Source organism: Hypanus sabinus, chromosome 14 (genome assembly GCF_030144855.1).
Source record: "Hypanus sabinus isolate sHypSab1 chromosome 14, sHypSab1.hap1, whole genome shotgun sequence".
Lineage (NCBI taxonomy): Eukaryota > Metazoa > Chordata > Chondrichthyes > Myliobatiformes > Dasyatidae > Hypanus > Hypanus sabinus.
The window spans coordinates 34,439,416-34,452,426 of NC_082719.1; the positions used below are offsets into that span (position 1 = coordinate 34,439,416).

Genomic DNA, 13,011 nt, shown 5'->3' on the forward strand with positions numbered 1-13,011 from the left:
ACCTTCATCATCATTTTTTATGTATTTTCTGTGTATGATATGCAGTGATAATTGGTACTTTGCAAACCAATACGTAAGTGATTAAACCATTACCTTTTTACCTCAGCTTTTAATTTGCTCATCATTTTTCTGCATTCAGATTCAATAACTACAATAATGACATACAGTACAGTACTTCTGTTGTGTGCACATATCAAGCAGTCTTATTTCACTTGCTTGCACATTTCATCCATTTTAGTTTACTTACTCTTCTGCTCAATTTTCTTGTGTAATCCAAATGACTTGAAATAGTTGATGATGAATGCATTGAAATGCTTGCATTTTTGATAGTACTGATCAATATGTTTGTCGAGATTGTGAGCAATTTCAAGAGGATTTGAAATCTGCAATTATGAGACAGAAATTGTTAGGTATGCTATGGTGCAAAATTGCTTTGTCTAAGTGCTTCCATGCAAATATGGTTTCTTGAAAAGATAGTATACTTTTGTTAAGTGGTAAAGGTGGAGGGATCGAAGAATGAGGGAAAATTTCTTCCTGATACATTTTGTAAGAATATCAAGACTTTGTTGAAATTATAAAAGTGTTCCTTCTGAATTTAGTCATGTCCTCAATCAGGTAAAGTACCTTGTCTGAACACCTTTGGCCCTAGTTGTTTCAATATCCTAATGCCTTCTGGATTTTTATTCCATCAGTTTAATCTCCCCACTCCTTAATACAATGAGACATTTTCCCTTCATCTAGGTGTCCACTATTCCTGTAATTTTCCACACATAACAGTCTCTAGAGTTTACAGAGAATGGTTTGAAAAACAAACTACAAAAAAATCAGTGAGTAGCAGTTTTATGAGCGAAAATGACTTGTTAATGAGAGAGGTCAGAGGAGAACGGTCAGATTAGTTCAAACTTTCAGAAAGGCAACAGTAACTCAAATAACCACGTGTTACAACAGTAGTGGGCAGACTGACATGTGCAAACATTGAAATATATATGTACTTAATTGCATTTGGATTTTAGATTCAGGAGCCTATATCTCAATGCATTTATCCATACATAAAGTATATTAACTGCTAAATTTGGACAGGTATACTATCAAAATGAAGGCCAGCTTCAGAGCATTTGAACAATGCAACTGAAATTGTTTGATAATTTCAGTGAGTTTAGTTGTAAGTCTGTCCAACATCTAACGATTCATCCCAGAATTAAGTGATAGTGAAGGAGTTATTTTACAGTGAAGATAATTAATAGAACACAATTCTTGTCAGCCTCTGCATGTACACAGAATCCGTCCTTTACCTCTCTTCCTTTTCGACTTACGACCCGGTAAAATTTCACAGGACCAAGAAATCCCTGAAAACTCTGTACATTGTTGCTGCCCCCAAGTATAAAGTATCCAGCTGAAACGTTGTAATGAACATCTCCAGGAAAGCTGGGAAAGGATAACACTTAAAGGTTAATGACGCTTGCGTCATTCCATATACAAAGGAATTAAAATATTCCTGCAATTGACACTCTGTTACATACATAGAAACAATTAAACACACTTAGTTAATTACTATTTACATGTATTTACAATGGAGATGAATTGCTAATCATGTTTTCTCTCCTTTGTCATAGAATTTATAAGTTAAAGAAAAGGACTCAGTTGGTTTATCTCAGTCATGCAACTAATTAAAATAATCAACCACATTAAACAATTAATGAGGTGAGAAGCACATTGGCAAGCATGAGGCAAGGAAAGTACTAGGACCATAAGTCCACAATCACCATCTTCATACACTCGCCTCATCGTGTTCAGAACTATTGAACCCTGACTTCATTAGCAATTGCTCATGAATATTGGCAATGTAATGCATATGTATTTTAACAAGCTGCTCAATAACTTGAAAACAGCTTTTTGATGTCATTTCAACATTTTCAATACTTCTAGCTTCTAACAATAAGATGACCATGAACGGAAGTTGCACGGCCAGGTTTTGCTTCAAATCCTGCACCACTCTGATTTGGACAGGTTCATTGTCACAGGGTCAAATATCACTGAATCCCCATCAAACACTACTGTGGTAATGTCACCAGTAGAAGGACTGCAGCAATGTAAACAGCAAATTACGTGTCTGTATGGAAACTCTCAAAGTTCCGATTCAAAATGAGGTAATTACCAAAGAACTGATAATATGTAGGTTCCAGGTACACAACATGTTGATACACATCTTTGCATTGCTTATGTTATCATATAGAAACATAGAAACAATACAGCACAATACAGGGCCTTTGGCCCACAAAGCTTAGAACTACCGAGACTTTACCCATAGCCCTCTATTTTTCTAAGCTCCATGTAACCATCCACAAGTCTCTTAAAAGATCCTATCATTTCCGCCTCCACCACTGCTGGCATGCACTCAGCACTCTGAGTAAAAAATTTACCCCTGACATTTTCTCTGTACCTACTTCCAAGCACCTTAAAAGTATGCCCTCTCGTGCTAGCCATTTCAGCCCTGGGAAAAAGCCTCTGACTATCCACATGATCAATGGCTCTCATAATCTTATATACCTCTATCAGGTCACCTCTCATCCTCCAGTTCTCCAAGGAGAAAACGCTGCGTTCACTCAACCTATTTTCATAAGGCATGCTCCCCAATCCAGGCAACATCCTTGTAAATCTCCTCTGCGCCCTTGCTATGGATTCCACATCCTTCCTGTAGTGAGGAGACCATAATTGAGCACAGAACTCCAAGTGGGGTCTGACCAGGGTCCTATATAGCTGCAACATTTCCTCTCAGCTCTTAAACTAAATCCCACGATTGATGAAGTCCAATGCACCGTATGCCTTCTTAACCACAGAGTCAACCTACGTAGCAGCTTTGAGCATCCTATGGACTTGGACCCTAAGATCCCTCTGATCCTCCACACTGCCAAGTGTCCTACCATTAATGCTATATTCTGCCATCATATTTGACCTACCAAAATGAAGCACCTCTTATGATAAATAAATACCATAAGATAACAATTCTCAAAATGAATTTCAAGGTAGCATATATACTTTGATAATGAATTTTACTTTGACTCCAACTTTGACTTTGATTAGGAAATTAAATATTATTAGGTAATTAAATATTACAATAAATATGTTTAAATTACATTAAATTAAGTTATAAATATATTTAAATTAACTTACGTATAAAATGCCTCTTTTTTGGCTTGTAGTTTTGCTCCATAGCTGGCTGTCAAAGTCATCTACAAAAGATGTTGAACAAGCAGAAGTCCAATTACAAAGTTGTGGGTTACTAAGTTGGTAATTGATTACAATAGCATTATCAGCTGTTTTATTCAGATGAAATGTTATTTGCTGTAGTTGAAAAAAATAGCAAAGATATTTTTCATCTGAAGGATAAAAACTATGTTTAAAGAACAGCAGGAATCATTTAATTAAAAAAAACATTAATTACATGTTTGCCTTGTATGGTGAAATCCAATCGACACCATCGCCTCAAAGCTAATCTGAAGTTTGATAATCCTGCAATGTATTTTCCAGAGGACAATATCACCTGAAAGTGAATATTACCTAGAGAAAATTATAAAAGCACAGTTATTAACAATTAAGACCATAAGACCATGGACATAGGAGCAGAGTTAGGCCATTTGGTCCATCGAGTCTGCTTCGCCATTCAATCATGGCTGATCCTTTTTCCCTCTCCTCAGCCCCATTCCCTGCAACCTTTGATGGCATGTCCAATCAAGAACCTATCAAGCTTTGCCTTAAATATACCCAACGACCAGACCTCCACAGCTGCTTGTGGTAACAAATTCCACAAGTTCACCACCCTTTGGCTAAAGAAATTTCTCCGCATCTCTGTTTTAAATGGACATTTAATCCTGAGGCTGTGCCCGCTTGTCCTAGACTCCCCCACCAAGGGAAACATCCTTTCCACATCTACTCTGTCTAGCCCTTTCAACATTCAAAAGGTTTCAATGGGATCCCCCTACATACTTCGAAATTCAATTGAATACAGACCCAGAGCTATCAAACATTCCTCGTATGTTGATCCTTTCATTCCCAGAATCATCCTTGTAAACCTCCTCTGAACCCTCTTCAATGCCAGTATATCTTTTCTTAGATGAGGAAACCAAAACTGTTCACAATACTCAAGATGAGGCCTTATAAAGCCTCAGCATTACATTGCTGCTCCTGTATTCTCGACCTCTCGAAGTGAATGCTAACATCGCATTTGCCTTCCTTAACACTGATTCTACCTGTAAGTTAACCTTTAGCATGTTCTGCACAAGGACTCACAAGTCCCTTCACATCTCAAATTTTTGGACTTTCTCCCCATTTAGAAAATAGTTTGCATATTTTTTCTACTACCAAAGTGCACGATCATGCATTTTCCAACATTATATTTCATTTGCCACTGTCTTGCCTATTCTCCTAATCTGTCTAAATCCTTCTGCAGCCTACATGTTTAGGTGGAGCTTAAACATTATGTAGATTGTGGTGTACTGACCTTCTCTGGTCTTATGACATCACCTAACTTACTCAGGTCAGGAGTCTATTCATTGTGAGTGAAATTACCTGATAAAGGAAAAGTATTTTGGCCTGAATTTTTTTTCCATAGATGCTGTCTGGCCTGCTGAGTTCCTCCAGAATATTGTGTCTGTTGCTTGGATTTCCACCATCTGTAGATTTTCTCTTGTTTGTAAAGTATTTGCCCCAAAAGGTTAAATCTGTTTCTGTTTCCGGTATTTTCTGTTTAATCCGTGCTTATTGTGACAAACCTTAAGAGATGAACACTGAGCAACATGGGAGGGAAGTTGGAGGCAGAGTCTGGTAGTACTTGTAGGTAATGTAGGAAGGAGACATAGATGATGGGATCATTTGAGGGAACAAAAGGTTTCAGCTATTGCAGAAGTTTGGTAATGAGGCAACACAGATTGTGGTAACCAAAAAAACTAGAAACAGCAATGAAGATTGACAACAGCAATGAAGATTGACAATAACAATGACTTAAGACAATCTGAAACAGAATGCCTCAAAGCTTAGTACAGAGAAATTCACCAACATTTTTCAAAACTGAATTTAATAAATACACGAAGAGTAAGGTTTGAAGGGTAAGATTCGGAAGGCTTTGGAGAAAGTGCAAGGATAGGGGAATAACTGAACTGCTCCTTTAACAGCAGATATTCATGATAAGCTGAAAGAGTTCCTTCTATGGTGTATTATTCCATAATATCTCTTTTCATTTCCTGAATTCATTATCTATCTTCATTGTACTCCTCAACAAAATCATCACTCTTTCACTTTCTTCATGGTTTGCCTTTCCATGTGTGAGACCTGTTACCACCACCACAATTCATATTTAAAAAACTATTAGCAACCCATATGTCCCCTCAAATGACTCTATCATTGATCTTATTTTCCTACACTGCCCACAAGTGCCTCATGGCCACCCAGCTCCCTGCTTACCTGGCTTTCTGTTTCATTAGTAGTAAAAAATATTTACTTAAGTTAAGAAAAAGATATCCAATTTCTCTATTCCTTATAAAACTGACCACCAACTCTGTAACCTTTTCCAAAACATCTTTTTATTTTTCCCATTTCTATCTATTCAAACCAAATAGCGTGATAGCTTGTTCTTGGGACAATCCCTTAAGATTCGGTGTGACTTCATTCCACGTCAGTTATGTGGGGTTCTGAAATGGCCAGTGAGTCCAATGTTGGAGCTCTAGTCTCGTCCTTAGTCTGGGCAAGATAGAGACCAGCACAATGGGCAGTGGTATTTGATGAGAAGGTGCGCACCTTCTGCTACTTCCATAAGACCTCTATGCAATCGTGATGCATGACCTCAAGGCTCCCAATACCAGCCCAAATGCTCCCATCCCCACTTTGAATGGAACCAGAGATCACCATAAGTTGGTGGGGGTCGTCAAAACTGGTTTGAGCACCTACTTAAAACATCTCCCGTGTCCAAATGGCAACCTCTCCCTATAACAGAGCTCAGATCAGAGCGTCTGTTTCAGGAGTCACACATTGGGAATGCTAACTATGTGATGTAATATTGCATCTGTTGACCAGGGGAAGAACACTGCTGGTGATTCATAGGTCTAAACAGTGAATTTGTAAAGATGTCATTGATGGTATTTTCCTTGTGCTTTGAGATGCCTGCAAGTAGGCAATCCACGTCTCAGAAGCACATACGAGAGCAGAGGCCACTGCTGTTCTGTAGACCATGAACCTTGTGACAGGTCTGTGATCTCAAACTTCAAATCCCCTTTATCTCCATTGACAAGATGAGAAAGCGATGAGAAAGCTTATATCCTCATACCTTGTCTCGAAGTATATGTTTAAATACACTTGGCAACTTCAAAATCTCACAGAAGCTTACCATTAGTTGTAAGGAACAGCAGTGGGGTGCCATACTTCTGCTTTTCATTGATCTGATGGAAGATGCCACAGAGATGCTGTTTGCAAGGATGGAGTACATAAATCCATATTGATACAGTAAACCTATTGGGCATTTTTGCAAAAAAAATCTGATTATATAATATGTAAATACTATAAATAACAGTAAACAATAGCCTAATCTACAAAATAACACCACAAGCAACATACTATGTATATTTGCATATGTTTGGCATGTGACCTTTTTATTCAAAGGCATTCATTGTGTGTGCTCTTTCTGCCTTGCCAAAATGTAAATTAGAAAGGGTGAATTAGAATGATTTGACTCTTCTGTAGGCAGTCATGATATTTGCGGTATCAATTATAAACTCCTCCCAACAATGTCAATTTGCCTGCCCATGTAAGTTGGAATAGGTGGGGTTGTCGGTCATACCTTGGATTGTTGATAAGTTGTTTACCAGTCAGTTCCATTTCTGGGTTATTAAACTTTTTTAGCCTTTTTATTATTCCAAAACCTGATCCTGTTGATGCAAATGGAAAATCAAGTAGCTCCACAACATCTAAGGAAAAGGGAAAAAAAAAGTTACTAAATCCATGTAGAGTTATTTGAGGCCCCATTATCAATGATTTAATGGAATTTTATTGAAAGTAACACTGAGGGAAATAAAAAAAAACTAATCTATAACTGCATCTGGTGATGATTTGGTGGTACTTTGCAGAAAATAAAGTATTTGCATTAGAGCTTGCTTTGCAATAGAGATGGCTGCTGACAAGGTTTTTTGTTCTTAATTGTTGTTCACCTCATAGCTAAACAGCAAGAATTATAATGATTTTCTTTGAAACAAATTACTTCTTGGTCTATGTATTCTGGAACAAATCAGATCTGTGGAAGACTGATTCAGTGAAGGTGATGCCCCTGGAATTAAAATGATCTAGATCATTCCCTCAAACCCTTCTTGTTGACTTTTGTCATACTGGAGAGGAAACTCTACTTCTGCTTAGTAGTTTTACTGTCCATTGACTTTTCTAACTGGCTGAAGCATCGCTCCAGAGTTTTGACATGATCTACTGGGGTATTGCTTATGTGGGTCTATAACATGTTACTTCCATAGTTTTAAGCACCTATAATTCTGTGCTGTAGCTCACATGTCAGGCAATTCATTATTAAATAGACCTCTTTTTGCCACTGACATCTTCCACCTCCCTTCATTGCAGAATGAGCTCTTGATTTTTATGAGGTATAAGTCTGCTGCTGATATGGCCTAATGCCTCATGAATACACCGATTTGAATTACTTGAACTGATTTGAGTCTACCACATTGGGCACTATGATAATGCCACAACAGGTATGGAGCGTCATCTCAAAATGTTAAGCATTAATCCCACAAGTACAGCTAAGGAAAATCAAGTATATTTTTGTCTCGTATTAGTTCTTCTGCTGCCTGCTATGAGCCTGATAAAACAGCTGCATCCTTTGGTGTTTGGAGTAGCACACATAAAATGCTGGGGGAACTCAGCAGGTCAGGCAGCATCTATAGACAGAAATAAAGAGCTGATATTTCAGGCCAGGACCCTTCATCAACAATCGGTTTGAAACATTGGCTCTTTATAGCCGTCCTTAGATGCAGCCTGACCTGCTGAGTTCCTCCAGCATCTTGTGCGTTTTGCTCTGGATTTCCAGCATCTGCAGAATCTCTTGAGTTTATGCTTTGGTATTTGGTCTGTTTGGTCAGTAGCAGTGCTATCAATACGAAAGACATTAAGATCTCTACCCAGGGTGCATTCTGTTCCTTGTGGACATCTGTTTTGCTCTTCTGTGATTTTTAACAGAGAAATACTGATTCAGCAGCCAGGTAAAGAATCTGTAGTAGGTTTGCGAAGTTCAGAGGCCAAGGGATTTCACAAAGACACAAAAGGCACATGGTAATTTGTAGGGTTAACAATGCTGAATGTGTCTTTGTTTGTGTCACATGCAGGGTCTATATCGGGGGTCGGCAACCCGCGGCTCCGGAGCCACATGTGGCTCTTTTACATCTGTGCTGCGGCTCCCTGTTGCTTTGGGAAATAATTGGTTGTGGCGACCCTTTTCCTGGCACATCCGAACCGACTCACAATTAGATAGCCTACGGGGGTTTGCGAGCACAGAGCTTTGGAGCCTCTGCGCCATGGGGGGCAGGTTGAGGGAGGCTTAAAAGTGAGGCTGAAGATTTCGAATAAAGTTTTATCCTTCGACTGCAGTTACCGACTCCGTGTCGTAATTTTAGCGCTGCGTGTAGCACACCGCTACATGGTCAGTATTTAATTAAAATGTATTTTATGTTAGTTTGTTAGTTTTTGAAATGTAATTCTAAATTTGAAGATTATGGTGATCTTGTACAATTTAAATAAGACGTTGTGGCGACCCATTTCCTGACACATCCGAACCGGCTCACAATTAGCCAGCGTTCAGGCTAAGGGAGATAGCCTACGGGGGTTTGTGAGTACGTGTCTTTTGCAGCAAACGCGCCCATGGGGGGCGGGTTGAGGGAGGCTTAAAAGCAAGGCTGTTTAGTTCGAATAAAGCTATCTTTGACTGCAGTTTACTGACTGCGTGTAGCACACCGCTACAACGTGTTTTTATCGCTGGCTGTCCAGAGGGGAGGTGCTGAAACGGTTTGTCGCGTGTCTGGAAGAAGTGAAAACTTTCCTGGGCAGCAAAGGGCTCAACTTTCCTGAGCTGGAACAGCCAGAGTGGCTGGAAAAGCTACACTTCATGGTAGACATGACAGCGCACCTGAACACGCTGAACACAGCTCTTCAACGGGGTAAGGACGTACAGCCCTGCACATGTTGGAGGATGTTTTGGCATTCGAGCGCAAATTGACGTTGCTTGCCAGAGATTTACAGAAAGGCACATTGTCTCACTTCCCCAATTTGAGAGAGTTCAAACAAGGTCACGACATGATAAATTCGGAGTATTTACATTCTGCAATCATCGCAATGCAAACATCGTTTGGGAAACGCTTCTGTGAGTTCAGAGAGGAAAAAAACACATTATCCTTCCCGGTCACTCCCCTAAGCATCGATCCATCCCTACTGAATACGACTGCATTGTCAGGTGAGAGTCAACCTGACCAAGTATGATAAATATTTTAATTGCCTATTATTTTACGTATATTCATATGTTTTCATTGTTCAGTGAAATAGTCCTTTTATTTTTCAGGTTGACAGCTGGCTGACGTTATTTTTGGTTTGCTGCTGGCGGCAAATTTAAGTTTGGCGTTTTTCATAAATACAAGAAGGACTCAAATAGACGTTGAGTATTTTACTTAAAAGTAACCTTCAACCCAACGTCTTTTTTTCGGAGTTCAAAATGTTTTTGTTGCATGCAGAAATGTAATTTCGTTTTCTCTGCAGGAGTTCATCAATTTCATAAATGCAACACATTATAGTTTGTTTATACATAGCATAAAGGCAAAACAAAACGTTATATGCAGTGTTATTTCATTTTAAATGTCAAACGGGTTTTGCGGCTCCCAGTGTTTTCTTTTCTGTGGGAAACTGGTCCAAGTGGCTCTTTCAGTGGTAAAGGTTGCTGACCCCTGGTCTATATCAACCACAGATGTTAATCACACCAAGGGTAACAGGAGTTAGCCAGTCAAATCCATTCAACGAGATTATTGGTGCTCTTATCCCCTATTTTGCACTTATCCTACTTTGTAGCTGCATTTTATTACAACTAACTGGCTTTTTCAGAGTATCATCACCATCCAATATTTGTTGTGCCCTATGACATGAGTGATCATGGTCTTGTGACCGTGATTGTTCTTGGGAAATTTTTCTACAGAAGTGGTTTGCCATTGCCTTCTACTGGGCAGTGTCCTTGCAAGACGGGTGTCCCAAGCCACCATCAATTCTCTTCAGGGACTGTCCGTATGGCATCAGTGGTCGCATAACCAGGACTTGTGATATGCATCATCTACTCATACGACCATTCACCACCTGCTCCCATGGCTTCCCGTTGCCCTAATTGGGGAGGGGGGCTAAGCAGGTGCTACACCTTGCCCAAGGGTGACCTGCAGGCTAGCGGAGGGAAGGAGCACCTTACACCTCCTTTGGTAGAGATGTATCTCCACCCCTCCATCAAATTTTCAGAGTATAGGATGGGTTAATTACCTCACAATTAACTATCAGGTTTGGTTGGATTCACAAAGCATAATTTATTCTCTGGTGGTCTGTAATAATAGACTTCTAGTTGCATAAGTAGCTTTGTAACACTACATTTTTAATCAAAAGTTAAAATTCCTTCCTGCTATGGTGAAATTTGTACTTTCGTCTCAAATGTCTAAACAACCACTGCACCACAGACTCGGGCCTTCAACCTCCATTAAGGTGTATGGGATGTTGGGTGTCCAAAGAGGAAAATCAGTTCTGGTGAAGGGGTCCATTCATTATGTCAATTCCAGGGCAGTTCACTCACCTTTGGCCCCCACCAAACACTCAGCCCTCCAAGAATCTGCGTGCAACCGCTCCCACACCACAGGAGATCGCTTTAACAGGCAGGCTAAACAGCCAGGCGAGGTTGGCCAGCGGGCCTCATATCCCAGTGAAACAGGGATATACCTGTCTTCGCATGCAAAGTCAGCTCCAGAGGACTGGGCAGTTGAAAGCAATGGTGAGATCTGATGGACAGGAAGGTGGTTCTACAATGCTTCATGGACAGCAAATGGCATGACAAGGCACAGAAGAAGCCATGGTCTTCCTCTGCAACCAAGGAAGACCCCAGTTGTGATGACTACTCATATCACTGGGCCCAGACTTCCGAGGTTGAGAGAGTGGAACTGCCCTAGAGCAACGGCTTTTCCATTTTAAAAACTCTCACACAAGTTTCTTTGTGCAGTCAACTACACAAATGTCATTGACAGATTCAACGGACAACCAATCATTACCATCAATCACTGTACCAAATAAACTCATGTCTAAATTTGTAGCATTTAAAACAAGAACAACAATAAACATATATCTCATGTAGTGAAAGTCAAAAGATGGCTTTGAAGAACCCATCATCTAACAGAATTTTCCGTGAGCCACATTACGGGATTGTGGGAATGAGCTCAGACTAAGAAGCATTTTAAAGGTAAATGGAGAGGTGAAGAGATGGATAGGCCAAAGGAACTTTAGCATCTGATGGCACAAACGATGGAAGAAAAAGAAAATAAAAACAGCATTAGAGAACAATTATCTCAAAATAAGACTCACATTTCCTTAACTTTCTTCACATTTTCTGGTCATCCCAAAGACATTAACTGTTAATGAAGTGCTTTTTGATGTTAAATGCAAAGTTAGGAAGCAACAAACAATTTGTACACAGCAGATTCACATGAATATCAATATAATAATGCCTAATAAATATTCATAAAATTATTTTGCAGATGGTAGGTATCTGGTGTGGCTAGGATGTATCAGGCGGATAAAGTATAAATACGAGAACATCTGCAGATGCTGGGAATAAAGGGAGAAATCCCTGTGGAAAGCAGAGAGTTAGGGGATAGAGGTGTACAGAGACTGTACATCCATGGTGAAAGTAAAGCGGTCTGAGCCAGAGAGTTGTAAGTTAGTGAGGAGATTGAGAGCATGAGAGGTGTTGTGGATGTAGGTGAGAAGAGACTGAACCAAGGGAGAATGTATGGAGTTCAGGTATGAGTACGCAAGTTCACTGGGGCAGGAGCATGTAGAGACAATGGACTTGACCCGGCGAGTCAGGTTTCTGGATTTTGGGTAGGAGGTAGAAGCAAGCAGCATGGGATAAAGGAATTATGAGTTTGGTTGCAGTGGATGGAGACCTCCAGAGTTGATGAGGTCAGTGATGGTGTTGGAGACAGTTTATGATGGTCTGGAACAGGGTCCTTTTCAAGGGGTAAGTATGAAGAGGTGTCTGAGAGTTGCCACCTGACCTCAGCAAAGTAGAGGTCAGTCCACCACACTACAACAGCACCCCTTTTGCCTGTGGGTTTGATGGTTTGGTGCAGAGAGAGTGGAGGGCAGTGTTCAAATCCCTACCTCTTCTTCCATATCGGACCCAGATAAGCGGGTAATTGGGCCGCCAATTCATCATCTCATCCTAAATGTGGTACCTCTGACTTCACCCCATTTACTCAGAACTACATTGAGATGTTAGCTTTGATTTCTAAGCTAAAGTGCAACTTTCAGCCATACAGGTTATCAAATTATATGTAGCAGATATTTGTAAGGCAAACATAACTGCATCTGCACGAGGTGCATCCAACTGCAGTGCGTTTGAGATGGTGTTAAGGAACTGGAGATGCAGCTCGATGACCTTCCACTCATACGGGAGAATGAGAAGGTGATAGATAGGAGCCACAGGGAAGTGGTCAGGAGGCAGGGAGCTTGGTGGCTGTCAGGAGAGGGAAAGGGAAAAGGCAAGTAGTACGGAATAACCCCATGGCCATTCCCCTCAATAAGTATACCACTTTGGATACTTTGACCTGGGTGGGCAGGGTACCTACTGGGAAGGCTGCAGTGACTTTTTTGGCACTGAGTCTGACTGTGTTCAGAAGGGAAGGTGGGAGAAGGAGAGTGCAGCAGTGATAGGGGATTGAATAGTTAGGGGAACAGACA

The 13,011-nt window shown here is 40.3% G+C and overlaps 1 protein-coding gene across 4 annotated transcripts in view; it reads right to left on the bottom strand.

The window, feature by feature from the left end:
• LOC132404668 (protein sel-1 homolog 3-like) overlaps positions 1–13,011 on the bottom strand; it is an 86,725-nt gene that overhangs the window by 42,725 nt on the left and 30,989 nt on the right. For all 4 annotated transcript variants that reach the window (XM_059988996.1, XM_059988995.1, XM_059988994.1 and 1 more), the window contains exons 3-8: positions 6,827–6,953; positions 6,377–6,498; positions 3,443–3,558; positions 3,172–3,230; positions 1,293–1,425; positions 248–383 (exon numbers count right to left, since the gene is read on the bottom strand). In XM_059988996.1, coding sequence (XP_059844979.1) covers positions 248–383; positions 1,293–1,425; positions 3,172–3,230; positions 3,443–3,558; positions 6,377–6,498; positions 6,827–6,953 — 693 coding nt within the window. The remainder of the gene's footprint in view (positions 1–247; positions 384–1,292; positions 1,426–3,171; positions 3,231–3,442; positions 3,559–6,376; positions 6,499–6,826; positions 6,954–13,011) is intronic.